Source organism: Dermacentor silvarum, chromosome 8 (assembly GCF_013339745.2).
Source record: "Dermacentor silvarum isolate Dsil-2018 chromosome 8, BIME_Dsil_1.4, whole genome shotgun sequence".
In the NCBI taxonomy this organism is placed as follows: Eukaryota; Metazoa; Arthropoda; class Arachnida; order Ixodida; family Ixodidae; genus Dermacentor; species Dermacentor silvarum.
Window position 1 is genome coordinate 1,275,462 of NC_051161.1, and position 26,467 is coordinate 1,301,928.

Here is a 26,467-nt window from a genome sequence, read left to right on the forward strand (position 1 = left end):
GCCTCTTCGAGGGAACCCTCAGCGATGTCAACTATAGCTAGCTGGCCTGCTCGAAGTGTTAGTTGCAGTCGTAATAAATGTGGCAGCCGTCACAGTGGTTGACGATGACGGGGGATGAAGATGGCTTGCCCTCAAGATGCGCGCCGCAATGTCCACCCGGGAACAGCGGGTCAGGACTTCCTCGAAGCGGCGCGCGCGCCGGCTCTATGAACCTCGCACCGACGCATCCTCGTGGGAGTGTGTGATGGTGGGCCTCCGCTGCAATTTGAGGCCGGGACAGCAGGCACGAACGTGACGATAACAGCAATAGCAAGTCCAGGCGGCTTCACTCGTTCTGCAAAGTCGCTCAAATGCACTCCACAAAGTCAAACACTTAGAATTAAGGCTGTAGAGGCCGCCACAGCGTCGGCCGTCTGACACGATGCTGAACGACCCGTCTACCGCATAGCTTTATGAGGCAATGAGAAAAAAAAAAAGCCAATCCAGGTCGTTTGAATGAAGTTATTCGCTTAGACCGAATTTTTCTGGTCCGATACAGCGCGAAAGTGGGCGATGCTCGTATGAACAAAGCGCTCTCTGGTCCCCCGAGATTTCAGTTATTCCGCCCAGAAAATATTGAGTTCATCTGAACAAAATAAGCTTTCTATTTCAAATGAGGTTTCTCCGCTCGGGCGAGTATAGTAGAACTAGCGAATCCGGTTGCACCCGCTAAATGTCACGGCATGGTCGTCTTCGAACATGCGACCGGCAGCTCCGCAGAGCCTTAGGCCTAATCGCGTCCATGACAGATACCAATGCCACAAAAGACCCATAAAGGGTTCCAATGAGCCGCCGCGAGGAGATGCAGGCTTAGCTAAGTGGTGCCCGCTCGCTGCTCAACACGCAGCTTCCGAGCAGACTCCTGGGACTGCACCCCGCTAACGTCCTACCCAGTGTTTCCGGCGCCCAGCTCCCAGAGCCAAAGATACAGAAAGGAGGCTATTTACATATGTACAGGGAAAATCGACCACTGCGTCGGCTGCTGCACTCACTCGTTTCGGGCGTACTCTTAGGAGAAAACTTGCTGCAAATCTCAGCATCTACACGAGTTCGGTGACACTAGTGCAGTGTTAACTCGCACTCAAGAAAGCACATGCCCAATCAAGCTAGCAATTATGCCTTCGGTTGAGGCCTAACGCTGGTCCAGACAAAGTCTACAGGCTTCTTCGCATCCGAACCGATCGTCGTCCCGTTTTTCAAGAGCTTGCCCCACGTTGGGCGCCAAAATGTCTTGATATGAGGCGATGCCCACTGCTCTCTGCCTCAACACAACAAGCCCCGCGGTTGGCGCATGCCTGCGCATCAACCGCGGTCCGGTACAAACTTGAGGAAACAAAAGACGACAACCACGTGAACACTCGGAAAGCGTTTATTACGGCTGCAACTAACACTTCGAGCAGGCCAGCTAGCTATAGTTGACATCGCTGAGGGTTCCCTCGAAGAGAATAATACACGAGGTAAAGAAGGGCTTCCGACTTACCAACTGGGGAAATACGGGGGGGGGGGGGGGGGGGCCGCGGCGTTTGACGCAGCAAGAACGTGGTTGACCAACCACGTGCGGGAATACGGGAGTGGTGGCGGAGACTTCGGCCGTCGCCGCTTGCTGGAGACCAAAGAGACCTGGGCGATGTCCGTGGGATCTCACGTGACCCTGCTAGCGCTTGCGATTCCCGTGCGCCGCTCGCGGAAGGAAAGTTTCCCCTCTCCCAACTATCCGTGGCGCGCATGCGTCTGCCGCGACGTTCGCTGCGCGTGCGGCGGTCATGGGACCCGAGGGTTCCCACAAGATGCGCAGATGCGGAGGTGACGCGAAGCACCATGCATCAAAATGATATCGTGTAGGCGGAAGTCTACAACATCAGTAGCGCAACTGGTCGGAAGAGCGCGTGTTATGGCGTAGCGGGTCGCGTAGTCCGCAGCGACGGCAACCCACTTGTTCCCTGATGTAGATTCCGGAAATGGGCCAAGAAGGTCTAAGCCGACATGATGGAAGGGCTCGGCAGGGATGGCGAGCAGCTGCAGGTAACCAGCGGGGATCTGGGAAGGCTTCTAGCATCGTTGGCAAAGCTCACAAGTAGCGACGTAACACCGTACGGAACGTGCAAGGTCCGGCCAGAAAAAACGGCGACGTACTCGGTCATAGGTTCCAGATACGCCAAGGTGTCCTGCCATTGGAGCGTCATGAAGCTCTTCTAGAACGGTTGAGCGGAGGTGTTTAGGTACGACAAGTAGGAACTCAGAGCCGGCCGGATGAAGGTTACGACGGTATTGAGTACCGTCGCGGAGGACGAAGAGGCGTAAAGTAGCATCGGCCAGAGCGTGTTCAAAACGGTCGATGAGTGCTCTGATGTAGGCATCACAACGTTGCTCGTCGGCGAAATTAAGGAGCTTGGATACTGAGAAAACGCAAGCAGCACTGTCAATATTGGAGGAGCCAGAGTCGTCAACAGGGTAACGCGACAAGCTGTCAGCGTCTTGGTGCAGGCGGCCAGACTTGTACACCACGGAATATGAGAACTCTTGTAGCCTCAAAGCCCATCGACCAAGCCGGCATGTAGGATCTTTTAGCGATGAGAGCCAGCAGAGGGTATGATGGTGAGTGACGACAGAGAAAGGACGACCGTAAAGGTAAGGCCGGAACTTCACAACTGCCCAGATTACAGCAAGGCATTCCCTTTCCGTAATGAAATAGTTGCACTCCGATGGTGATAGGAGGCGGCTTGCATAAGCGATAACGCGATCCTGGCCACGCTGACGCTGGGCTAAGACGGCACCTACGCCATGACCGCTGGCATCTGTACGCAATTCTGTAGGGGCATCAGGGCCGAAGTGGGCGAGAATGGGTGGTGAGGTGAAAAGAGTGACGAGACGAGAGAAGGTGGTGGATTCTGAAGTACCCTACGAAAATTGTACGCCTTTCTTCAACAGATTAGTGAGGGGTCTAGCAATTGCCGCAAAATCTTGAACAAAACGACGAAAGTACGAGCATAGCCCAACAAAACTGCGAACGTCTGCGGCTGTCTTCGGAACCGGGAAGTCTCGGACAGCGCGAGTTTTGTCGTAATCAGGCTGTACTCCGGAAACATCAACGAGATGGCCCAGAACCGTAATTTGGCAGCGGCCAAAACGACATTTGGACTAGTTGAGTTGCAGCTACGCCTTTCGAAATACATCAAGTATAGCTGTTAGACGCTCAAAGTGAGTGTCGAACGCTGGCGAGAAGACGATGACGTCGTCGAGGTAACAGAGACACGTGGACCATTTAATACCCTGGAGCAAGGAGTCCATCATACGCTCAAAGGTGGCAGGAGCATTGCATAATCCAAACGGCATTACTTTAAATTGGTATAGGCCATCAGGTGTTATGAACGTGGTTTTTTCTCTGTCCATATCGTCAACAAATTCTCGTTTTTTGTTATGCCAAAAAATTTGAAAAAGCACCACGTGCAGTTTTTCTATACATGCATGGGTATGGTTGCAAATCGACTGCTCTTCCATACACGCCTGGCTATGATTGCAGATAGTCTGGTCATTCAAGTGCTCTAGTTTCTTGCTCTTATTGCCGCATAAGAAGCATGTGATCTTAAATTTAAATCTTGAAAAAATATTTATACCATGACAGTCTACAGGTATTTTATTCCTTGAGTGCAAACCGCGCTGGCGCAAATCTTTTTTGCGGCATCCGACACCAGTGCAAACTGCCAGTAGCAGACGACACCGGGCACCATCGGAGAGCAATTTTTTTTTTCTTCTGTGACCGAGGCCACGCACACCACTCCGACCGCGAGGGAAGTAGTTCCTTCTGCCGCCGCAAGGGGCGCTGCGCCAACGTTCACCACTAGTGCGTCTCCTCCTCTCCCAGCGTGACATTATCATGACAATTGCTCGCGCTGGCGCCGGCCCAGAGATTCGCCTCCCGTTATTCTTTCTCCGTGTGGCAGGCTAAGGCCCAGTTTGACCTGAGCTGAGCTTGAAGGTCAGATTTACGGAACCGGGCGTTTTCTGGGTTTGTACCTGGAGTAGTACAGCTATCGCTCTAAAACATTATGCGGATCCAACACACCATGGAGCCATATGTTATGGGAAGCATTTCTCAGGTAACAAGATACCTAGCCTCAGCAGGCTTGCAGTCTTACCAGCTGGTGCCACGTGTCTGTGTATGGCGAGCAATTATGTGTACAATGCATGCATGTGTGTGACAATGACAAGACAACAAAGCGCCCATGGCAGCATGCCATGACAACACCAACACATCCAATGTCAAAAGCAGTGCATGTTGTGCATCAGCAGATTTTGGCCTAATCAACGGAAAATTATCAGTAAACCTTCACTGTAAACAAAGAAAAGGTTTTACAGCAAAGCTGTATACCTCTCGTTGGTTGGAAAATTTCGTGGCGTAAACACAAAACGCCATACCTCACACCAGCTGTGCGATAGCTTCGCCGAGCTGGGGGAGAGAAATCTGAGAGTGAAAGCAGAGTATAAAAATAGCATCGTACAGCATAGGGGATGCGAGGTGGAGAGGAGGAGTGAGGCATGTGGTAGTGGGACGCATAGAGCTGCTGCCGACGCCGATCGCATTTCACCGCATTCCCGCCGAACGCGCCTGGTGTCCGTGACTCCAGCCGATGCCTCTGGCAGTGGCTCGGCAGGTTTTGACCAGAGACATGGACACTAGTTGCTTCCGAAAGACTGAAGCAAGAGCTAGGGAAGCTGAAACCAAGCGTCGCAGAAGAGAACATCCCGAGTTTAGATTGAGGGAAGCCGAGAGTTTGCATAGGCAAAAAAATGAAGATCTGGAGGCATGTGAACGTGGCCGGTTGAATGCATTGCGATGCTACGCAGAACATCGCGAAGAAATTCTGAGCGCCAGGAAACTAAGTGTGCGGTTTGCCACTACTTTACTAGGCTTTCCCCAGCTCCGCTGATCTCTGGTGTTTGCGGTAGCAAAGCCACGCATCATTTTTAGAGCAAAGCTGTATACCTCTCGTTGGTTGGAAAATTTCGTGGTATAAACACAAAACGCCAGGTTAACAATTGAAGGAAAATGGCATATCTTTCTTTGCAATCAGGCATACAGCATATACAGGGTGTTTCAGCGAACACTTTCAAAATTTATTTAAGGTTGCCTGTGGCAGATAGCCCAATTCTAGTTAATGAGCTGGTATACTCGAAGAGGCAGACATTACTTGCACAAAAAATTGAAATGCATAATTGACTAATCAACAAAACTTCACTAATTAAGTTTTTAACTAATTACCTGATGGCCCATATTGCAATTTACAGATTGTAGCCATAGAGTTAGCAAGACGAAGCCACTTGGAAATAATTCTCAGGATGACACCAGTTTCGAGATATTAATTCCCAAACTTTGCGGAGAAATGCATTGTCGTTCCAGTTAATTTTGTGCTTCAATGCATATAGCGACGTTTTGTTAAGAAACTAACTGGAATGCCAATGCATTTCTCTGCAAAGTTCAGGAATTATTATCTCAAAACTGGTGTCATCCCGAGAATTCGTTCCAAGTGGATTTGCCTTGCGAACTCCACGGCTACAATTTCTAAATTCGATCACGAGAAGAACCCAGTACCTCGATAGCGCACACAGAACCTGTAGCAATTAAGTCAACCAGTGCGCTTCGCGTGGTCATAACATTGAATCCGATTTCGACGGCAGTTTTTCCGGAAAAAAAAAAATACGTATATAAGTCGCACCGTTCTATAAGATGCACCGACGAAAAATTCAGAAAAAAATCCGCGTCTTATACACCGGAAAATAAAGTACAATGAATAGCGGTGTTCCCCAAGGATCAATTCTAGGGCAACTTTTGTTCTTAACTTACATTAATGATCTACCACCTGTTATATCTGAAGAATGTATCCTTTACACAGACGATACCAACATATTTATAACAATGAGAAACGAAAATGAACTTAAGACTTAGAGATTGACTCCAACCAAATAAGGAAATTTACTGGCCCGACGTTTCAGAACCAATTCGGCTCCTTCTTCAAGGGGTATTCATCGGAGGTGGCGGTGTGCCGCTTTTAAAAGGTCCGTCATCGGTCAACCCAGCCGACCAGCGACGCTGAAGCCCCCCCCCCCTCCACCCCACCCCACCACCTATTTTGTCTGTCTAGAACAGGTGCCCTGCCAAGTGTCTCCGCACCTTACGCTCTCTCCCCCTTCCGCTCCTTTGTTACGACGGACCTTTTAAAAGCGGCACACCGCCACCTCCGAAGAATACCCCCTGAAGAAGGAGCCGAATTGGTTCCGAAACGTCGGGCTAGTAAATTTCCTTATTTGGTTGGAGTCGATCTCTAAGTCTTAATCAATTTTCCCAACCAGACAGGTAATTCTGTCGAAAATGAACTATACGACAAAGCTACAACAGCCCTAAAAAAGATCTCATTCTGGCTTCATGCAAATAAACTTCTTGCTAATACCGCTAAAAGTAACTATGTTATCTTCAACCCTAAGAACACTCATTTTACGTCTAATAACTCACTTGTAATGAAAGACACGCCATTAGAAAGAGTCAGTAATACAAAATTTCTTGGTGTCCACTTGGACGCACAGCTTTCATGGCACAGACACATTCACGAAACAACGCTTAATATTTGCAGGAAAATACCTATACTCTACAGGTTACGCTACATTTTCCTGTTAAAGATATTGTTAACATTATATTATTCTTTCATAGAATGGGGCTGTGAGCTAGTCAAGCTGTTCTGACAAACAGCTTTTTGTCACAGTCTTTCTTTCTGTATCTTTTACAGAGTGAAAATTAACTTGATTGATTGAATGTGGGGTCTCACATGGGCTCTTGGGACAAAGGAACGACAATAGTGTAGTGCAAACAATCAAAAGGGCATTTATTGCATCTTTCATACACTAATGCCTGCTAGCCGAATTACTACCCATAGAACATGCACATGGGCACGTGACAAATCAAGGAATTAAGACTCACCGCGACCGGATAGTGAGCGAATATGCTCGCTTGCATGCTAGACACCAACACGTAATCGTTCACATGTACGGCCACGCGCACGGCGGCACGTTTGAACGATCCGTGTTCGTCCATACCAGTGCCCTGCTCCTAGCCTTGCGAGAAAGTCTTGCGAAGCGTGGATCGGTGCACACGCGGAAAGTACGCATCGCTCACCGACCCCACATCCAAGAGGAAGACCCTGCTCCCTCGTGCGCCCGACTAAACACGGCATTCGGTGGCATTAGCAGCGCAACACCCGCGCCATCTCTCGTAACATCTACGCCGACCGCCGACGGTGCTTAGCTATGCGGGGAAGCCGGATTACAAGAGACGCGAGAACCGTGCGGGGAAAACAACATCAGAGGACGCGTGAGGGTTGCACATCCCCACATTCCCCCAACCTTAAATCACTATACATACTCTGGCGAAACATGTCACACAATCTATCAACGCGTGTGTCGCAAACAAAAACTAGTACATGCGGCAGTGGACGCTCCAAGGAAATGTCCACGCGTTATCTTCAAAATGCATGCTGACATTGTCTCTGGGGTACACTACGGGCATCCGTTGGTCACAGCAGCACAGCAGCAGAGTATTACATCCGGCTGTGGGTGCTGCTGCATTTAATAGGCTGAGTGAATGCCATCTTTCTCCCTTAATAGAATACAAGAGTCATATTACTGCCAGTGATTTCCACCCAACACATGCAGTGAGTGACCACAGCATGACGACCTCGCACCTAATATTATTTTCACAGGTTATCATCCCATGCGGCATGGCTTGCTGGGTTACAGAATCATGGCCAAAGAATTATATACAATTTACCAGCTCAGGTTCTGCCAGTTACATCAGCTGAAGTTTAACCACCATGCACAGGAGCATCTGGCAACACTTTTCACCTACTGGCACATAGGATGGACTGCACATAGCATATAAATTCCCATGTTCAGGAAACAAAAGCTGCCAGGCAGAACAACGCGATAACTATGAAGTGCTCACCTATAATACTTTTCCAGGTTAGTTACATGCCCTTTACAAAATGTTAATTACTGTATCGCAGCAGCTCAGTCCAGTTGCTTGATATGGGTGTCAAATATTTGCTCAACTGCCTTATTGTTTGTATAAGTCTCACGATGTCTCGGGTGCCACGAATATAAACCCTGAACTGACCCCCATGCTATTGTTTTGGAAACCACACGACACATTGTTAGCAGTCATGTAGAAATGTTTATAGAACTACAGGGCTCTAAGGACAATGACATGGTAAAGCTTCTAAAAAAGGTCCCTGGAAGAACAAAAGGCCACAGTAATTAATAAAGTTCAACACATAAATGATAAAATTGCTGCTCTGAAAATCACTATCCCACCGGCTGACCCTGCTGAATCCCTCTCACCTAATGAAGCCTTTCATCAAATCACAAACCAACTGCAAACGATGACATCTAAATATGAAGGTATTAATAATAGACTAAGAAAGTCACAGCTATTGCTTTTTTTTTTTTTTTTTTGTTTACACAATGATCAAAACTGGGCTGAGTGAAAAGTAATGCACTCGCACCAGCTCAGCATCGAAACCCATGCAGAGGCTAGGTCAATTTGCAGGTAGAAACTGTAATTCCAAAATTTTCAATTTTCTTAAGGATAAGGAAACTGCGCTTACTGGCAAACAGAAGAGAATCTGCTTCTCAATCTGAGAAGGCCTTTCACTTGCAACATGGCTGGCAAGAAGAACGTTGGTAGAATATGCCAAAGTGCTAAAATGCCATTTTGTTGACCTGTGAACTGACAAGACAAACACAGATGATGCGACACTTTCACTGTGTGATAAAAGTAGCCAGTAAAAAAAAACAGAGAGAGAGAGAGAATGCATGCATTCATCCCTTTCCAACCACTGATGCCTTCTTTTACCTACAATAGAAGCTACTGAAATGCCATGAATTTTGGTAGTTTGTTGATCACAATTACAGCAATATTCTTGCACCTAATAAAACTGATATACCGTAGAATCCTGATAGACGGAAATCACATGAATGAAATTGTCGCTTAAACGAAACAACAGGCATCATGTTGTGATGACTTCTCAAGAAGAATTGTCAGTGCAAGCACCTAAAGAATATTTTTCAGAAAGGACTATGATCTGGATTTTTAAACGAAGCATTCTTCCTCTGACTTTTTCACTGCTGCTTGCTGCTGCTGCTTGGTGTTGTCACTGTCTTGCACGCCACGTCGGGAGGTGGTTCAGAGCATGTAGATACATGGCAGGAGCGCGGCAGAGAGGAAAGGTGATGCTAAGACCTCATTTTGACCTATCCATCGCGTTGCCACAATACCCTCTAGAGCTTCCTGGGCGTCGCCACAATATCCCCTTGACTACTGTAATCATCCGTGACCCCGCACAAAAGCATTGCAGAACTGCAGCGCTTACCTTTGTAGTAACGTGCAACAGTCCCAAGGGGAGGTAGATAGAATGGTACAGAGGAGGTATGGAGAGGAGGCAAAGAATGGGTAGAACCGACAAAGTCATGAAAGGAGTGAATAACAGCCTTGTCACTCTTCGCTTGCAGCTCGAATACGTGGGGGGAGGGCGGGAAAGGGAAAAGGTGAAGTATGAATGCAAGGAAATGCTACAACTCGACATGACAGCAGTTGTGGCCAAACTGGATAAATTTAAATTTAACGTAGCTACGGTACATTCAGTAATGTGGAAAGTTGGGCGAGTTGGTGGCTAATCATCATACCATGTGGGTGAAGCAGCGCACTGAACAGGACAAAGCAGATCGAACACAAGGAAACACATTACTCGAGTGTTGTGCTTCCGAGGCATTAGAAGTGGACGCAATATATAGTGAGCACATTCCATTTCCAGACAAAAGCACAATAGACACAATGAACCTAATTATATTTGGACGCACAAGCACTCGCAATGCGCCTTGACGATGACCATATATCACTCCTTGTCAGCTCACACTATTACTGGGTTGCTATGAATGGCAAAGGCAAACCTTGTGAGGAATAGACTGAAAGCTGTCAAAACAAATTTAGGTTGGGTTGTGCAAGGAGCACTTCCTTCATCAGGCAATGTGATAAAGTGCGTGAATGTTGTCATGGTCGGAGCATCAGTTGCACCTCAAGTGAACCCAAACAATTTGACTTTATGACCCCAGAGAATTCGTGACGAGGACCACGACGGGGAAGTGTTGTCACCCATACAGTTGTGGTCCACATAGATGTGAGCAACAGGACGAGAGACCATTGCAATGGGCCACCTTGGAAGGGATAGTTCGACCTTGCGGAAATCGACGTCATTGAGATAAAACTACGAAGGTCGACTACTAGATAAACGAGAGAAGAAGGGAAACCAAGGGGCTCGATTTTGTTAATCATGACCACATAAAGCCAACAGACAATGAAGCCAAGGCTTCATTGTCTTCATTGTTTCCAAGGCTTCATTGTTTCCAAGGCTTCATTGTTTCCTTGGCTTCATTGTTTGTTGGCTTTATGTGGTCATGACTATACTAGATAAGCACGATAAAACCATTCAAAATAACATCGATGAGAATGAATTTGCAAAGGAGACACAGGTGAATTTTAGTGTCCTGTATAAGGTCAGCTGTAAACATTTGATCAACTAGAGCAAACTCAACATGAGGAAACTCGAGCTACACAAAAGTACTTATCAGGAACACAGTGGTATCAAGGCGCCAACACAGAGGCAACACAGGCACTTTCAGCTGCCGTTGAAACTGCCACTTAACTGAACAGCAGTGTACATGATGAGACACGGCACTTCTGCGTTCAGTTTAGTTAATTAAACGAGGTCACCTGACAGGGATGTAGAAGCATCTGTGAATGACTAGAAGAGCTTTTCGTATTTTTCTGACAACAATAATAATTAAAGTAGGTGCTTTTGGTAACAGCTGTCTTTTATTCAATTTTACTGAAGCGTTCAGCTTAATTTTTCTGACCAGCTTAGTTTTGCTAATTAAAGCCAGAGCGAATTTAAATTTAGCTTAGCTTCACTCTGGCTTTAGTTAGCGACACACCCGAGACATGTACTGGTAGTTCAAGCCCAGAAGTAACAAGCCTTTATTGTCGTATTGCTCCACACATTCGGAATTTGCCAAGAGGAGCCATTATTGAAATGTGTCTCTTTAATAGCTTGAAAAGGTCGTGCGAGCCCAGAAAGAACTCTGGTATCTTGCAGAGGTGCCTTAACCGCATTGACGACATCAACTCGTGTGTCTGCATACTGCCATTTTTATCCGGTATAGTATATCCTGCTAACCTTTCAATAGACACCAGTTAGAAGTAGTGCTGCATTTGTTGTACCTGTGTTTTTGCCTTTGTGCTATTTAAAAGGCGCTTTTGATAATTTACTATGAATTACAAACTCGCCAAAGTTCCCACCCCGGTCAGATATAAATAGATATAACTAACCTTCTTTAGTTCAGAATGAAGATTTAGCGCTGATTTGGCTATTTGCCTGAAATGCAGAAAACTGGCCTCTCTGCCGAGTCTACTGCAGCTGTTTTGCACAGTCCCACCCAATGCCACTGACTCCCTGTGCTCTGTATACAAAACCCGCTGTACGTTGGTCAATGTTGTGCACTGTTATGCTGGGATGGATGATGCAAAGGAAGATGCTTCAGTACATGCAACACCATCTAATTGCTGCCACGAAAACATGCACACTCTTGCCACATCCTGGAACTAAATTTTATAAAAATCAATTTCATTGCCCATTCTTTTCCCCCTGTTTATTTGAAAACAGTAGAAAGTGAAAGGCAGCATGCCTACAATGGTCAAGTCATTCACTGCACTGCATGGCTCACAGAGCCCGGAAAAACAAAGCAATTCAGTAAAGGAGCCCCCTTTTACAACATAAGTGATGTGCTTACAGCTTGGCTTTCTTCACTAAGTTGACACCACAAATTAAGCGTTGCATGATAATAACAGTACATGATCAAAGCACAATAGGAGCAGACCAACCATGGGGGATGCTGAGAGCACTTTGTGTGGCAGATTTTACATAGTCCAATGCTGCATGAAGTACAGATCACTGTCACATCTCATGCCTAGTAACATCCCTACATTAGAACTGTCACAGACCCCGTGAATGAGGCGCAGACGGCGGACCAAATTCCAAAGCCGACTTATCAGCTTCCGAAAATAATCCCACGAAAGCAAGGACAATTAGTAATGGGCCCTCTGGTGCGCCAGCCAATGCTGGTTGTTGTCCAAAGACTGAGTCAGAGCCCAGAGTTGTCAAAACGCAACAAAATATATTCTTCACACAAGGCAGTTACACACACACGTGCACACTTAGGCTAGACATAATACAATAAAAATCAGATGGATATTCAGAAAACACAGGAAAATAATTAATTACAAGCACTAACAGTCCAACACGTAAAGTACAAAATGAATAGGAACACTAAGCGTCCAATCGTATTCAGCGTGCTGGTCTTGAGTCAGACGATCTCGGCGTAGCTCGGGGCAGATCTCGAAGAAGGAACTTCTTCCGGAAATGCAGACGTTCGATGAATTTGTCGACTAGCTTGCCGGAGAATCCCCTTCTTCCGCAGACGCTTGGTCTTCACGTTACATCACTTCACCGGTGTGGACTGGTCCTCCTTTTGATTCTCCCACGGCGTTTATATAGCCCTCACAGGCGTTCTTGAACCTTACTATTGGAGTCGTGCTCTCGTAGCATGGCCAAAGCCTGGGAATCTTCTAGTCTTTTCTCGCACCTTCGACATCGGAACGTCGTTGCCGTCGGAGCGTCGTTGAGGCGGTGGTGAGTCATCCTGTTGGCGCACGCTCACGCTGTAGTAATCTCTTTCTCTCTCAACTCGCCGGGTAAGAGGGTGCCTCGGCACCCGCACTCTCTCTCTCTGGTTACCGTCACCCCGTCTATGCTTCTAGACGTCTAGACTCCATTGGTCACGTTGGCTGTTTGAGGCGTATGCGCTCTCCCCCTCTGTTGAAGTTGCCGCGGGGCGGGCGTGTTCATTTGCTGGTTTGCGTAACACGCGGTGCGCACTTTGATTATGCGCTCTTTTGTGACAAGAACATGGAACTAAATTAGTGAGATGAAAATTTTTGTGTAATGGTTGTAACAAGTTACCTGATGGAGGGGAGTACATTGAAGCCATCGGAGCACATGCAAACAGGCATCATACAACTTTCTATGGTACTTGGCACACACCGTATTAAAGAAATGTGCCCCCCCCCCCCCCCATCAATAAAAGAATGGGCTTGCAGGTGCTAGTGCTTTTACAGAATCTTTTAACATATTGTAAGGCGCACAGGAGAAGGGTAGAAGAGGAGGTAGAAGCGGCGCGAGGTTTTGGGGCTGATCGGTTGATTCGGACCATCCCATGTCTTGTCTCCGCTTTTCACTGTAAATAAATCCATTCTTCATCCGTAACAAGTGGTGGAACTGAACAAGTGGGGTACTGAACGCCCTGGACAACCCAGTCCTCCAAGATCTTCGAAGAACCAGACGCCTGGCCGGACTACCACCAGAGCCAACAAGCATGGCCACTGCCCAAGCAGGCCGGTCAACGAACACCAACGAAGAGGGCATCGATCAAGTCAGCCCGCGACCAAGACCACCTAGCACTGGACGCTGGAACCCCGCATATTCTCAGGTAAAGCAGATGAAGAGGTGGATGACTGGCTAAGGCACTATGAAAGAGTAAGCCGCCATAACGGGTGGAGCACGCAAGCGCAGCTTGTAAACGTTGCATTTTTTCATGCCGGCACCGCACTACTTTGGTTTGACAATCATGAACGCGTGCTGACCACTTGGGAGACCTTTATCCAGGAATTGAAAGCCTGCTTTGGTGACTCGAATTCGAAAAAGAAGAAAGCGGAACACACGCTCTCGCGCAGAGCGCAATTGCCTGGCGAAACGTGTACAACGTACATTGAAGAAATATTAAAGCTATGCGGAATTGTCCACGCGAATATGTCCGATGAAGACAAAGTAGGACATCTGTTAAAAGGCATCGCCGAAGACGTGTACAATTTTCTAATAAAAGAAAACCTGAACACTCCTTCCGAATTCCGGCAGCAATGTCGCGCGTTCGAAGCTCTGAAGACCCGCAGGATCTTACCGAAGTTCGGGCGCTTGGAAAACGTCACCACAGTTGCAAGTATGGACGTTGCTGCCTGCGAGGACATCGCCTCGATCGTGTGTCGAGTGGTTCAAGAGGAGCTAGCGCGACTTCAGGGAGCAGACGCTGTTTATCAGTGCGCATTTGACGAAGGCATTCCCGACACACCACCATCCTGGTCGCGAGAACGTCGCAGCGAGCGCCGACCGCCATCTGAGGAACCACATTTCACCAACGCCAGCTTTCCGCCCCTCCCGGCTACTCTCAGTCGCCGTCAGCCCTCACCAGTCCGTCGTGGTCCAACGGACTACTATCCACCACCACAACGTGCTGCAGCGGCATACTCGATGCCACGACAAGCTCCTGCGGAATCTTACCCGGAACCACGCCGCCAACCTGCTCCATCTACTTTCAACCGGGACCTACCTGTCTGCTACGCCTGCGGTTCCCGAGGACATATTGCGCGCTATTGTCGCCGCCGCCCGCAGCGAGCGCCACGTTTTTCGGCGTACTCAGGTCGTGTGTACGTAGACGCGCCCGCGCCATTTGGAGTTCAACCTCTTCGGCAACAGTGGTCGTACCACTCGTGCGATGAGTCCCCCGTCTCCGAGCGCAGCCTTACACCGCCACCGACCCGACTGCGCCGTTCGCCATCCCCGCACCGTTGTCGGTCGCCTTCCCCGCCGCAGCTGGGAAACTAGCTGGTGCGGCCGATGGAGGTGCGGTCGCGGGACGGTCAGACTCGCCAATTCCTCCGTCTGTTGTTATGCTGAAGAACAAGGTGTGTGTGTGTATAGACGGTGTAAATACTGCTGCTCTTGACGATACTGGTGCCGCTATTTCTATTATGAGCCTGCGCTTCAAAGATCGCTTAGGACAGAAAGTTATGTTTGCGTGGGATCGTAAAGAAACTTTTCGTGGAGTTGGCGGTGAAGTGTTACATCCTGTTGGCGTTTGTTTGGTTTTGGTTGCGATTGGAGGACAGAGTTTCAGAGCGGAGTTCACTGTTTTGGCCCACGCAACTCATGATGTTATTTTAGGCATAGATTTCCTACGTGCATCCAGTGCTACACTTGACTGCGGGACTGGAGAGATTTTACTACGGAGCGCGTTGCCAATCGCCATACTTGATGATTTGGAGACCGATGAAGCCGACGTGTTCTCGCGTTCTCAAGATGTCTTCCTGCCTGGTCGGACAGCCATGTTTGTTCCGGTGTGCTCTTCACGTGTCCGGGTGGGATCATGCAGCGGTCTTGTCGAGCCAGACCACAACAACACGCTTAAGAAGAATGTGTTGGTCCCTCGATCTGTTGTTCAAGCCATCGACGGGCGTGCATTCTTGTGGACTGTGAACGCTTCTACGGAGCCTGTTGCCCTGCCCGCCGGCCTTAAATTGCGAACATTTGAAGAGCAAGCCACAATGGACAGACGAATAGTTTCAGCGGCTTCAGACATCAGTCGACCATTGCCCAACTATTCGGATGACTTGCGACGTATGATTAACAAGTCGTTGCCGTCTTCCGAGCAAGATGTACTCCTAGAAGTGCTTGCCTGCTACACGTCAGTCTTCAATTTTGCTCAACGCGAGCGGTCTCGGATGTTGCCGGAATCCCGCATGCACCACCGCATCAACACAGGGCAAGCGACTCCAATACGTCAGAAACCCTATCGCGTATCTCCCTCGGAAAGAAAAGTGATCGCCGAACAGGTTGATGACATGCTACAGAAAGGCATTATTCAGGAGTCTTGTAGTCCTTGGGCCGCACCTGTTATACTAGTGAAGAAGAAAGACAACTCATGGAGATTTTGTGTCGACTACCGCCGCCTCAATGCCGTCACAAAGAAAGACGTGTATCCCTTACCGCGTATTGACGATGCTGTTGACTGTCTGCACTCCGCCTCAAACTTTTCGTCGGTTGACCTTCGGTCCGGGTATTGGAAGATACCAATGCACCCGTCTGACAGAGAAAAGACCGCTTTTGTTACGCCTGACGGACTATTTGAATTTAACGTCATGCCATTTGGTTTGTGTAATGCCCCAGCAACCTTTGAATGATTTATGGACTCTGTCCTCCGCGGTCTCAAATGGGAGATCTGCATGTGCTATTTAGACTATGTGATTATTTTCAGCCGCACTTTCCACGAGCACAACCAGCGGCTCGGCATTGTTTTGGACTGCATTCAACAGGCTGGCCTCATTTTAAACTCTAAGAAGTGCCATTTTGGTGAGCGTCAAGCCCTTGTGCTGGGATATCTCGTCGACAAGGACGGTATACGGCCAGACCCCCAAAAGATTTCTGCTGTTCGCAACTTTAGGAAGCCGAAGACAGTGAAAGACCTCAGAAGTTTCCTGGGCCTTTGTTCTTATTTTCGCAGGTTTATTAAAGACTTCGCCCAGCTTGCTTGTCCCCTGACTAACCTGCTTCGCAAGGACACTCCCTACGTATGGTCCACTCAGTGCGAGGCTGCCTTTGAGCAGCTGAAGTTTTTGCTCATCTTTGGGCCACTTCTCCGCCATTTCGATCCGGAGGCGGTCACCGAACTGCATACTGATGCCAGTGGTGTGGGCGTTGGTGCTGTGCTGGTCCAGTTTCACGACGCTCGCCAACACGTCGTTGCCTACGCCAGCCGTACTCTGACGAAAGCAGAGAGAAATTATACAGTCACGGAACTGGAATGTCTTGCTGTTGTTTTCGCCATCCACAAGTTCAGACCATATTTATACGGCCACCATTTCAAGATTGTTACCGACCATCATTCTCTCTGCTGGCTCGTTGGACTGCGTGATGCAGCTGGCCGGTTGGCTCGGTGGGCCTTGCGGCTCCAAGAATACAACTTTTCCGTTGCATACAAGAGTGGTCGGTGCCACACAGATGCCGACTGCTTATCTCGTCTTCCCGCTCAGAGCAACAGCACTGATGATGACGATTTCGACGACTACCTAAGTGCCATCTCATCCGACTTTCCTGACTTCGCTGTCTTCCAGAACGAACAACAGCGCGACCCTTCACTTAAGCCGATTATTGATGCGACTCGCAGATCCGAACGGCCTATGCCATTTGTGATTCGTGACGGTCTGCTTTACCACAAGAATTATTCTAACAATGGTGCTCCACTGCTCCTCGTTGTCCCAGAATGCCTGCGCCTTGCGGTGCTTCGGGCCATGCACGACGACCTTACTTCCGGGCACCTTGGATTCGCTCGAACGCTCCACTGCCTCCGACAACGTTTCTATTGGCCTCAATTGTGGAAGACAACCAAGCAGTACGCTGCCAGCTGCGATGTCTGCCAACGCCACAAACAACCGACTACGGCTCCTGCAGGAACTCTACAACCAGTTAGACCGCCGACTTCGCCTTTTGAGAAAGTGGGTATCGATTTACTCGGTTCCCTCCCCAAGTCTTCCACCGGGTGCTGCTGGATAATTGTGTGCGTGGATTACTTAACACGTTATACTGAAACAATGGTACTCGTCTCAGCTACAGCAGCCAATGTTTCGGGGTTTCTTCTGCATTCTATTATCCTCCGCCACGGAGCTCCTCGTGTGGTGATAAGTGATCGCGGCCGGCAGTTCACCGCTGATGTCATGGAAGAGTTAATGCGCCTTTGTAGAACTCAGTATCGCCATTCCACGCCTAATCATCCGCAAACCAATGGCCTAACCGAGCGCACGAATCGTACCCTCGTCAACATGCTGTCAATGTATGTCTCAGCGGATCAAAAGAACTGGGATACCGTACTACCGTTCATCACGTATGCCTTCAACACAGCCAAGCATGATGTAACAGGATACGCACCTTTCTTTCTCCTCTACGCTCGCCATCCTCAAAGTTTCCTCGACACCATACTTCCTTTTTCACCTAACGAAGATGCTTCTGTCACGCAGATATTGTGTCGTGCCGAAGAAGCACGTCGACTCGCCCGGCTCAGAACCCTATCGTCGCATGCTCATGCCAAGGCTCGCTACGACGCACAGCATTCGCCCGTCAGATTTGCCACCGGTGACTTCGTGTGGTTGTGGACGCCGGTTCGGTAAAGGGGACTTTCCCAAAAGCTTCTTGCCAAGTATTCGGGCCCGTTCGTCATTCTGCGATGCTTGAGTGAAGTGACCTACGTCATCGCTAAACTGACGGCCGATAACCGCCGTTCACGCAAGACGCAAGTCGTGCACGTCGCACGGCTGAAGCCGTACCATGAACGCGAACTCTGACTCGCTCGGTGAGCTTCGTCTAACCCGGAGGAAAATGTAACGCCGCACAGGAAAGGGTAGAAGAGGAGGTAGAAGCGGCGCGAGGTTTTGGGGCTGATCGGTTGTTTCGGACCATCCCATGTCTTGTCTCCGCTTTTCACTGTAAATAAATCCATTCTTCATCCGTAACAATATATATATATTTCAATTTAACTTCTTTGTTGCTCTCACCTTGTTCACATCCCATGGCTTATCACTTTTTCCAGCACATTCATACTGTATGTGTCATAATTATTAGTATTTGATCATGCACATGTAACTTCTTAAACGTGATCCTATGCATATCTATGTTCTTCTGATTACAACTTTGGCTTAGTTGTTGCTGACTAAGTAATGTAATTTCTGTCCTGCATACGTGTCAAAACAAATAAACATTACAACAGTGTGTTACTTTTCTACTGTCATGTAGAATGGACCTTTTTTGGCTTATTTATGTCACACTTACAACTTGCTCACATGATGTAGCTAGTTATTCATCACTTACTGTGTGTCTTTATAGTATGTACAGTGCTCACGGATTGAAACGCGACAATTAGGGCCTAACCAATGCGCATGCTTTTCTTTCCACCATCGGTAGTTTGTGTGACATCGGCACAATCACGACTCGTACGCTTAGATCAGAGTCCGCATCACCTTTCGTGACCAGATTCGAAGCAATATGGCATGGTACTCTCGAGCAATTGCACAGAAGGAGTGTTCCACCCAAAATTTGCCTGTCGCGTTTCAATCCGTGAGCACTGTACATATACATTTTTTTGTTCCATTCTTCGACTTCACTGTATACTTTACACCACATGTTTGGTCTTTCAATAAACTGCAGTATGTTTCCAAATGAGCACACACAAGAAAATTACGTCCAGGGCACCTGAACATCATGCTTACCGGTTGCATCTCCTGAGGAAGTCTCCCTGTATATGATGTCAACCACGTTAGGAGAACTGACACTGATGCCCACAGCAACTGTCTCAGGGTCTCCCGTGCAGGAGCAAAACACCCTGCAAGCACACATTACAGCCACTTGTTACATCATCAGAGATCGCTTGTTGAAGAAGACAGCACAAGCTTTTATTAGACCTAGGAGCTGGAGCAGTGAGAAAAAATGTATCAGCAGCCCCAAAAGTGGCACAAAGGCTAGAGAGACAACCATAGCCATGTTAGCAGTGCACAAAGACCGGTAGCCATCTCTCCCATGTGCATTTGCACGTACCCAGCGCGGCACAACTGCGCTCACGCAGGGACGAGTTTTGGCGCCACTAACAAAAACCCAGATTGAGCTAACCCAGTGAGAGAAAATATGTTTTGTGGGGTCTCACACGTGCTCTTGGGACAAAGAACGACAACACAGTAGTGCAAACAATCAAAGGGGCATTTATTGCACCTTTCATACACTGATACACGCTAGCCGAATTACAACCAATAGAACATTCACATGGGCGCGCGACAAATCAAGGAAGTCCGACTCACCGCGACCCGACAGCGAGCGAATATGTTTGCCCATGCTGTGACACCATCGCCTAGTCGTTCACGTGTACGGTCACGCGAACGGTGGCGCGTTCGAACGATCCGTGTTCGTCCATACCGGTGCCCTCCTCCTAGGCACGCGAGACGGTCTCGCGAAGCGTGGATCAGCGCACGCGCGGGACGTCCGCATCGCTCACCGACCCCAACCCGAAGAGAAACCCCCCCCTCCCCCCCCTGCCGTCAGGTGGCGTTAGCAGCGCATCGCTAACGCCATCTCTCGTAATACGCTGCAACTCCGCCGCCGTAAAGCCACGCGGCAAAGCCGGATTACGGGAGCCATGTGGGGGAAACAACATCAGGGGACGCGTGAGAGTCGCGCATCCCCACATCCCCCCCCCCCCCCAACCTTAAATCACTGCATACTCCGGCGAAACATGTCAGCACTGTCTAACATCAACGCGTGCTTCGCGAACAAGAGGTAGTACATGCAGCAGTCGCCGCACCGAGGAAATGTCCACATGCTTTCCATAACATGCGAGCCGACATTCTCTCTGGGGTTCACCGCAGGCCTCCGTTGGTCACAGCACCAGCTCTGCAGATTCGACGGCACGACTCCAGCCCAGGACTCCGGAAACGCAGAAGTCGGCACGAGCAAGCGTCGCTCACGCCTACGCGCCCTGCTGACAAGAGCCGCAGTACCCAATGGTGACTGCCGGCTCTTTTCCCAGCCACCGAGCGTCGCAAGCCGGACATAGGCGGCCGCCGAAGTCACTGCGCCGAACTAGCCACAGGCATCTCCATTGCCAGGGGTGGCTCGTTCGTAGGCTGGGGCAGCAGTGCAGACGATGTGCAGGAGACAGCAAACCAGGGGTGACTCCGCTCACGCTGCGTACACTCAACGCACTCGACAAACACTAAAGTAGTGCAAGGGAGAGGAATTCTGCATGCGCATCGGCCACGTGGTACGACGTTCAATTCGGCTAGCAAAATTTCGGGCGACATTTCAGATGCTAAGTTCACGTGAACAAAGCTCGCTTTCTTGAATCGAACAATTAATTTCAATTCGTGCGAGGCTAACTAAAATGAGGGAAGCAAAGTGCGACACCTCAACACAACGGTCCACCAGCCTTGCCATGATAACCTAGCCTCGCCCTAATAGCCTAGCCTTGGCCCGATAGCCCAACCTTGCCTAGAAAAAGCCATGTTAAGCCTACATCAACTAGTTGGTAAGGAATGTCGCCCACATTCGCTGTTTCTTCAGACTTAGCACCGCTAGTGTCAAGCTGGCCACATTTTTTTTCATTCAGCTGAGAGCGCGGCTTTCTTTCCCGACTGTCCCACAAATTGAGCACCAGTTCAAATCATCTTTAGCTGATCCACATAGTCGGCAAATGCATTACTTATATTGTGGGGTCTCACACATGCTCTTGGGACAAAGGAACGACAACACAGTAGTGCAAACAATCAAAAGGGCATTTATTGCACCTTTCATACACTAATACACACTAGCCGAATTACTACCAATAGAACATTCACATGGGCACGCGCAAATCAAGGAAGTCCGACTCACCGCGACCCAATAGCGAGCGAATACGTTCGCCCCATGCTATGACACCATCGCCTAGTCGTTCACGTGTGCAGTCACGTGAACGGTGGTGCGCTCGAACGATCCGTGTTCGTCCATACCGGTGTCGTGCTCTTGGCCTCGCGCGATGGTCACGCGAAGCGGGCCGGCGCACGCGCGAAGCGTTCGTGCGTGTTCACCGCCGATCCCAAGCCAAAGGGAGAGCGCCTTCGACCTTTTTCTCTCAAGTCACCCCGCCGCTCGGCGGCGCCAGCATCGCGACACCCGCGCCATCTCTCGCAACGCGCCGCAACCACTTAGCCACGCGGTGAAGCCGGACCACAGGAGACGCGTGAGAGTCGAGCATCCTCACAATATAAAACTTTCGTAACACACTGTCTAGCACTAAACAATTTTGATTTTCCTACGGCCAATGAAACATATTGCTTAGGCTTCGATTCCAGGGCTAAACGCTAGTCAAGACATGGCTGTGTGGTTGCTACACAACATGCATCATCCAGCAACATTTGGCGACTTCATTCAATATTAGCGTTATTGTACAGGTTGGTGCAGCTTGATGTTTTGGCGCAAGATGGCGCAATTGGCACAGCACTTCCATCCCTGCCAATAGTCACCTGACCTGCTTGAGTTAATCACTGTTTCAGGTATGCTATATGTGCTTTTCATTCTAGCATTCTCATATACACCTCTTTTTTTTTTTCTCTTCCTCAGAACTTCTCTACCTACTTTGTACCACTACCTATGCCCAAATCTGATTTGGTCATATCAATCTCTTCCCTGTTTTTTTTTCCCCACTAATACTCTAAACGTCTCTTGCTTATCTCGACTGCTGAGCGGTTGATGCTTCCATCCAATTTAAATCCAAGTGCTTCTGGAAAGCATACATTACCTACTGGTCTCGCTAGGTGCCTTCCTTCACATTCCATTAGGATGTGCTGAATGGTCGCAGGATTCTCCCTGCAGCATACACATGCCTCATCTTGTGGCACGTATTTACTCCAGTATGTTTTCGTCCTTAGGCAACCAACTCGAGCCTCAAATAGCAAGTCATGGCTTTATGTGTTATTGTACAGATTTTCCCTTCTAATTTATTTCTTCTGATTCTTGCAAATCTCTAGGGTCTTTTTTGTTTCCATTCTTTGCATCCAATTCAGTCTCTGTTTCTCTCACTTTTTCATGACTCCTGGTTGTCTATTTACACTTTCAATTACTGTGTACTTGGTTGCCAACTTTCCTGACCTCTTCCTCCATTCTGTGTCCACGCTTTTCAGGTTGTTACGACTAGCCTGAATGTTGAACAATTTATCTACCCCAGCCAAGCAACAGGAAAAGCCCAGATGTTTTGAATATGCCGAGTCACCCGCAACCATTGAAGAAACGCCTCAGAAGCAGCAACGATGAAAAGACATTGGCGTTTGTGCGCGCATTCTAGCCTCCTTCCCCCAAGGCGCGCGTGGTGCCTTGATGTCTGCCTAAGCTCTGCAGTGGTTTCTCCGTTCTACATTGGGGACAGTTAAGCTTCGCGCGTGCCTTCATTCCAACTCCTCTGCAAGGAAGACGCCGGCGGTATCTATGTGTGCGTGTGCATGCATCAGTGCCGTTCCCTCTGCTGGGCGAGTGGCGGTTAGAGGAACTGTTGAGCGCTCGTACGTGTACTGAGCAACTGCTGTGAGTGTGGAGAGCGTTCGCTCTTTCATTCTCCTGAGTGAGGGCATTCCGGACTCTAGAAAGGACGCCCCCGCCAACAGACTTCAGCCTTTAGCTTTTGAGCAAGCTTGACTACGTGTCACTCTCCGTGAGGAAGCTTGTTTAATTGTCCGCTCTGTATCACTAGGCACCGCCCCTAACAACTGGTGCCAGAGGTGCGATCAGACATCCACTGGTTGTCTGCATGTGATGCGACCGTGCGTCGAGATGGTCAACGCCAGATTCTTGGCTGCGAGGTTTGGTGAGTGCGATGCTTTTCTCTACACAGCTTAACCAGGATTTTGTCAGTGCAGGTAACAAAGCGGGTAAAAGCTGTCCTTGTCGCCTAGTGTATGTGAATGTCAAGACAGTACTGTGTGTGCAGTGGAGACAGCAGCAGTAGGGTCAGACATGAATTTGAATGAGTTGCAAACACCACAGTTGTTGGAGCTTGCGAAGGAGTTGCGTCTGAATCTCCACAACTCACTCCGAAGACCACAGTTGATCAGGGATATCCAGGCGTGGGAGGCCGACGATGCCGAGCTTACAGAATGCCTTAAGACTATTCTGGAGAGGGCAAAAAGACAGGCAAAAGAGCGTGAAAGTGAAAGGCAAAAGCGTCAGCGTGAAAGACAAGAACGAATAGAGTGCAAAGAGCGCAAATTCGCCCGTGAAATGAAGCGGCGTTATGATGAACTAGAATGCCTTCAAGCAGCATGTTTGGGCACCAAGGCGCCCGGTGTAGGAGAAAGCTTTGAGCAACGTCAGGATACGATGGTTTCAAGAGATCCAACTAAGTCAGAAGCGCAGCGTGCTAAGATCGAAAGCGCCCACACGTTGAAGCCGATTGACCTTGTTGCGAAGGCACTATTTGAAACAACGGTTTCAAGTCACAAATATAAGCAGGATGCACAGCGTGCAGAGATGGTGAAAGCCTCCGCATTGCAACCGAACAAGCTTGCTGAAAAAGCAGTACTAGAGTGGACAGTTTCAAGGGGCAAACGCGAGTCAGTGGGGCGACACAATGAGATCGCAAGCGCGTCCTCATTCAAGCTCAATAAGCATGCTGCAAAGGCAATAGTAGCGGAAACTGCGGTTTCAAGCAGTGAGCGTGAGTCAGCGGTGCAGCATGCTGAGACGGCTGAGATTGAAAGCGCGTCCGCGTTTGAACCGAGTGGCATCTCTGTGAAAACAGTAGTTCAAGTGACAACAAATTCAGGTGATTCATTAGAAGCACCGCATTGCGAGATCGGTAGCACCTCTGCGATGGAGCACGGTGTAGATAATTCACACCGCGAGATGGAGCCACACGGCCTTGAAGCCGCAAAGGCGCGTAACAGGACTGACTTTGATTCAACACAACGCAAGGAAACTGACTCCAATTACCTGGTCGTGCCTCAGCCGTATCGCCAGGATATGCTGTGCTTGCCGCATGCAAGTCCATGCTCTGAGCAGCCGGTTGCTAGACAAACTGGCTGCTACCGCGATTTAAAGCAACCTGTGGGGACATGCGACACATGTGAATGTGTTGACAAGCCTGCAAACCCAGCTGAAGCACCAGTGATGCTAGTATGAGTCACGATAGAGCCCTTTCAGCGGCTCATGGACAATGCAGTCGTAGTGAAGGTTGCACTTCACATAGAGGAAGGAGTGCATCGGGCACAAGAATCCTAAGATGAGGCAAGGCCTAAGGCTAGCCACAAGGTCAAAATGTGTTGCGATTGTGCAGCAGGAATGCGTTGACTCGTGCTAGGTGATCAAGTACTAAATCGCCTATGTAAAGCTTGGCTCACCTTTAAAGCAGCGAGGTGCCAGATGGCAAAAGGAAAAGCTGTTTTTCATGGAGAGAAAAGTGAATGGGCTTTTCGTGCCCTAAAGAGAGCAAAGGCTAGCGAGCCAGCTCTCAAATCAAGGGATTACATCAAGTACACAGGTCAGGGAGACGCTTGTGAGCTAGGCAGGGCCAATGCTGCGTGCCAGGTAGGAGATGAAGAGGAGGAGCACCCCGTTCTCCATGTCAGTCGTAAATGGACAATGCAGTCATGAACAGGTTAATTATTAATCATTAATTATTTTCCTGTGTTTTGTGAATACCCATCTGATTTGTATTGTGTTGTGTCTAGCCTAAGTGTGCAAGTGTGTGTGTAACTGCCTTGTGTGAAGAATATATTTTGTTGTGTTTTGACAACTCTGAGCTCTGACTCGGTCTTTGGACAGCAACCGGCGTTCGCTGGCGCACCAGAGGGCCCACTCTTAATTGTCCTTGCTTTCTTGGGATTATTTTCGGAAGCTGATAAGTCGGCTTTGGAATTTGGTACGGCGTCTGCGCCTCATTCACGGGGTCTGTGACAATATTTCTGGCGTCCGCGAGAAGGACCTTTCTTGTGCAAATTGTGTGTCCATAGTAGGGAGAAAGAGCCTAGGGTCGTTTACATTGCCATTGTAAACGATTTTGAGTGTTACACTACGTTTCGCTAACTTGTGTGCAGAGAGCAGTTCGATTGTTGAAATCTAGGCAGATATTTTTTGCACGCGGCTAGATTTTTGAAGGGCGTCATGGATCTCGAGAAATTAGTTGCCCTTGGTGAGAAGATGGGTCTTTCCGGATGGGAACTACGGAAGTGGGTTAGCCAGAAGGAAAAAGAAACTTTAGAAAGAGAAAGAGAGAGGTTAGCGGCCGAAAGGGCCAAAGAAGAAAGAGAAGCTAAGGAGCGAGAAAGAGAGGTGATGGAGCGAAAAGAAGAGAGGCAAAGGAGCGACAGATAAAAGAAGAAAGAGAAGCAAAGGAACGACAGATCAGAGAACAAAGAGAAGCAGAAATAGCTGAGAGAGACAAAGACAGCACGAGTTAGAACTCGAACCCCGACTTCGTTTGCAGCAGCGTACAGACGCTCCTGCTCTGGCAAGAGTCGATAGCACTGAAAGGGAGGACACTAGATTCCGTCTGAACCCAAGCAAGCTGCTTGTGGCATTCAATGAAAGAAAAGATGATCTGGATGCTTACTTGCACAGATTTGAGACAGTTGCTAAAAGCCAGAATTGGCCAGAGGATCAATGGGCCACTGCGTTGAGTATGTGTTTGAGTGGCGAAGCACTTAGTGTGTACGGTAGGCTGACGTCAACCGATGCCTGTAATTATGGAAGGGTGAAAGCCGCTCTACTAAACAGATTTAGGTTCACCGTAGAAGGTTTCCGAGACAAGTTTAGGACTGGAAAGCCCGCCGATGGCGAGACAGCTACACAATTTGCCGCGCGGCTCAGCCACTATATTGACAGGTGGACCGAACTTTCAGAGATTGCACAGGAGTACGGTGCGCTTCTGATCAAGGAGCAAT

The 26,467-nt window shown here is 48.9% G+C and overlaps 1 protein-coding gene and 1 long non-coding RNA gene across 2 annotated transcripts in view; one reads left to right on the forward strand and one right to left on the reverse strand.

Annotated features, from left to right (window-relative positions):
• LOC119460513 (intermembrane lipid transfer protein VPS13A) overlaps nt 1-26,467 on the reverse strand; it is a 1,139,096-nt gene that overhangs the window by 726,978 nt on the left and 385,651 nt on the right. Inside the window, exon 36 of the mRNA XM_037721434.2 lies at nt 19,283-19,395. Within this exon, the coding sequence (XP_037577362.2) occupies nt 19,283-19,395 (113 nt within the window). The remainder of the gene's footprint in view (nt 1-19,282; nt 19,396-26,467) is intronic.
• Nucleotides 1-26,467, forward strand: part of LOC125947490 (uncharacterized) — a 409,960-nt gene that overhangs the window by 74,214 nt on the left and 309,279 nt on the right. The window lies entirely within an intron of this gene.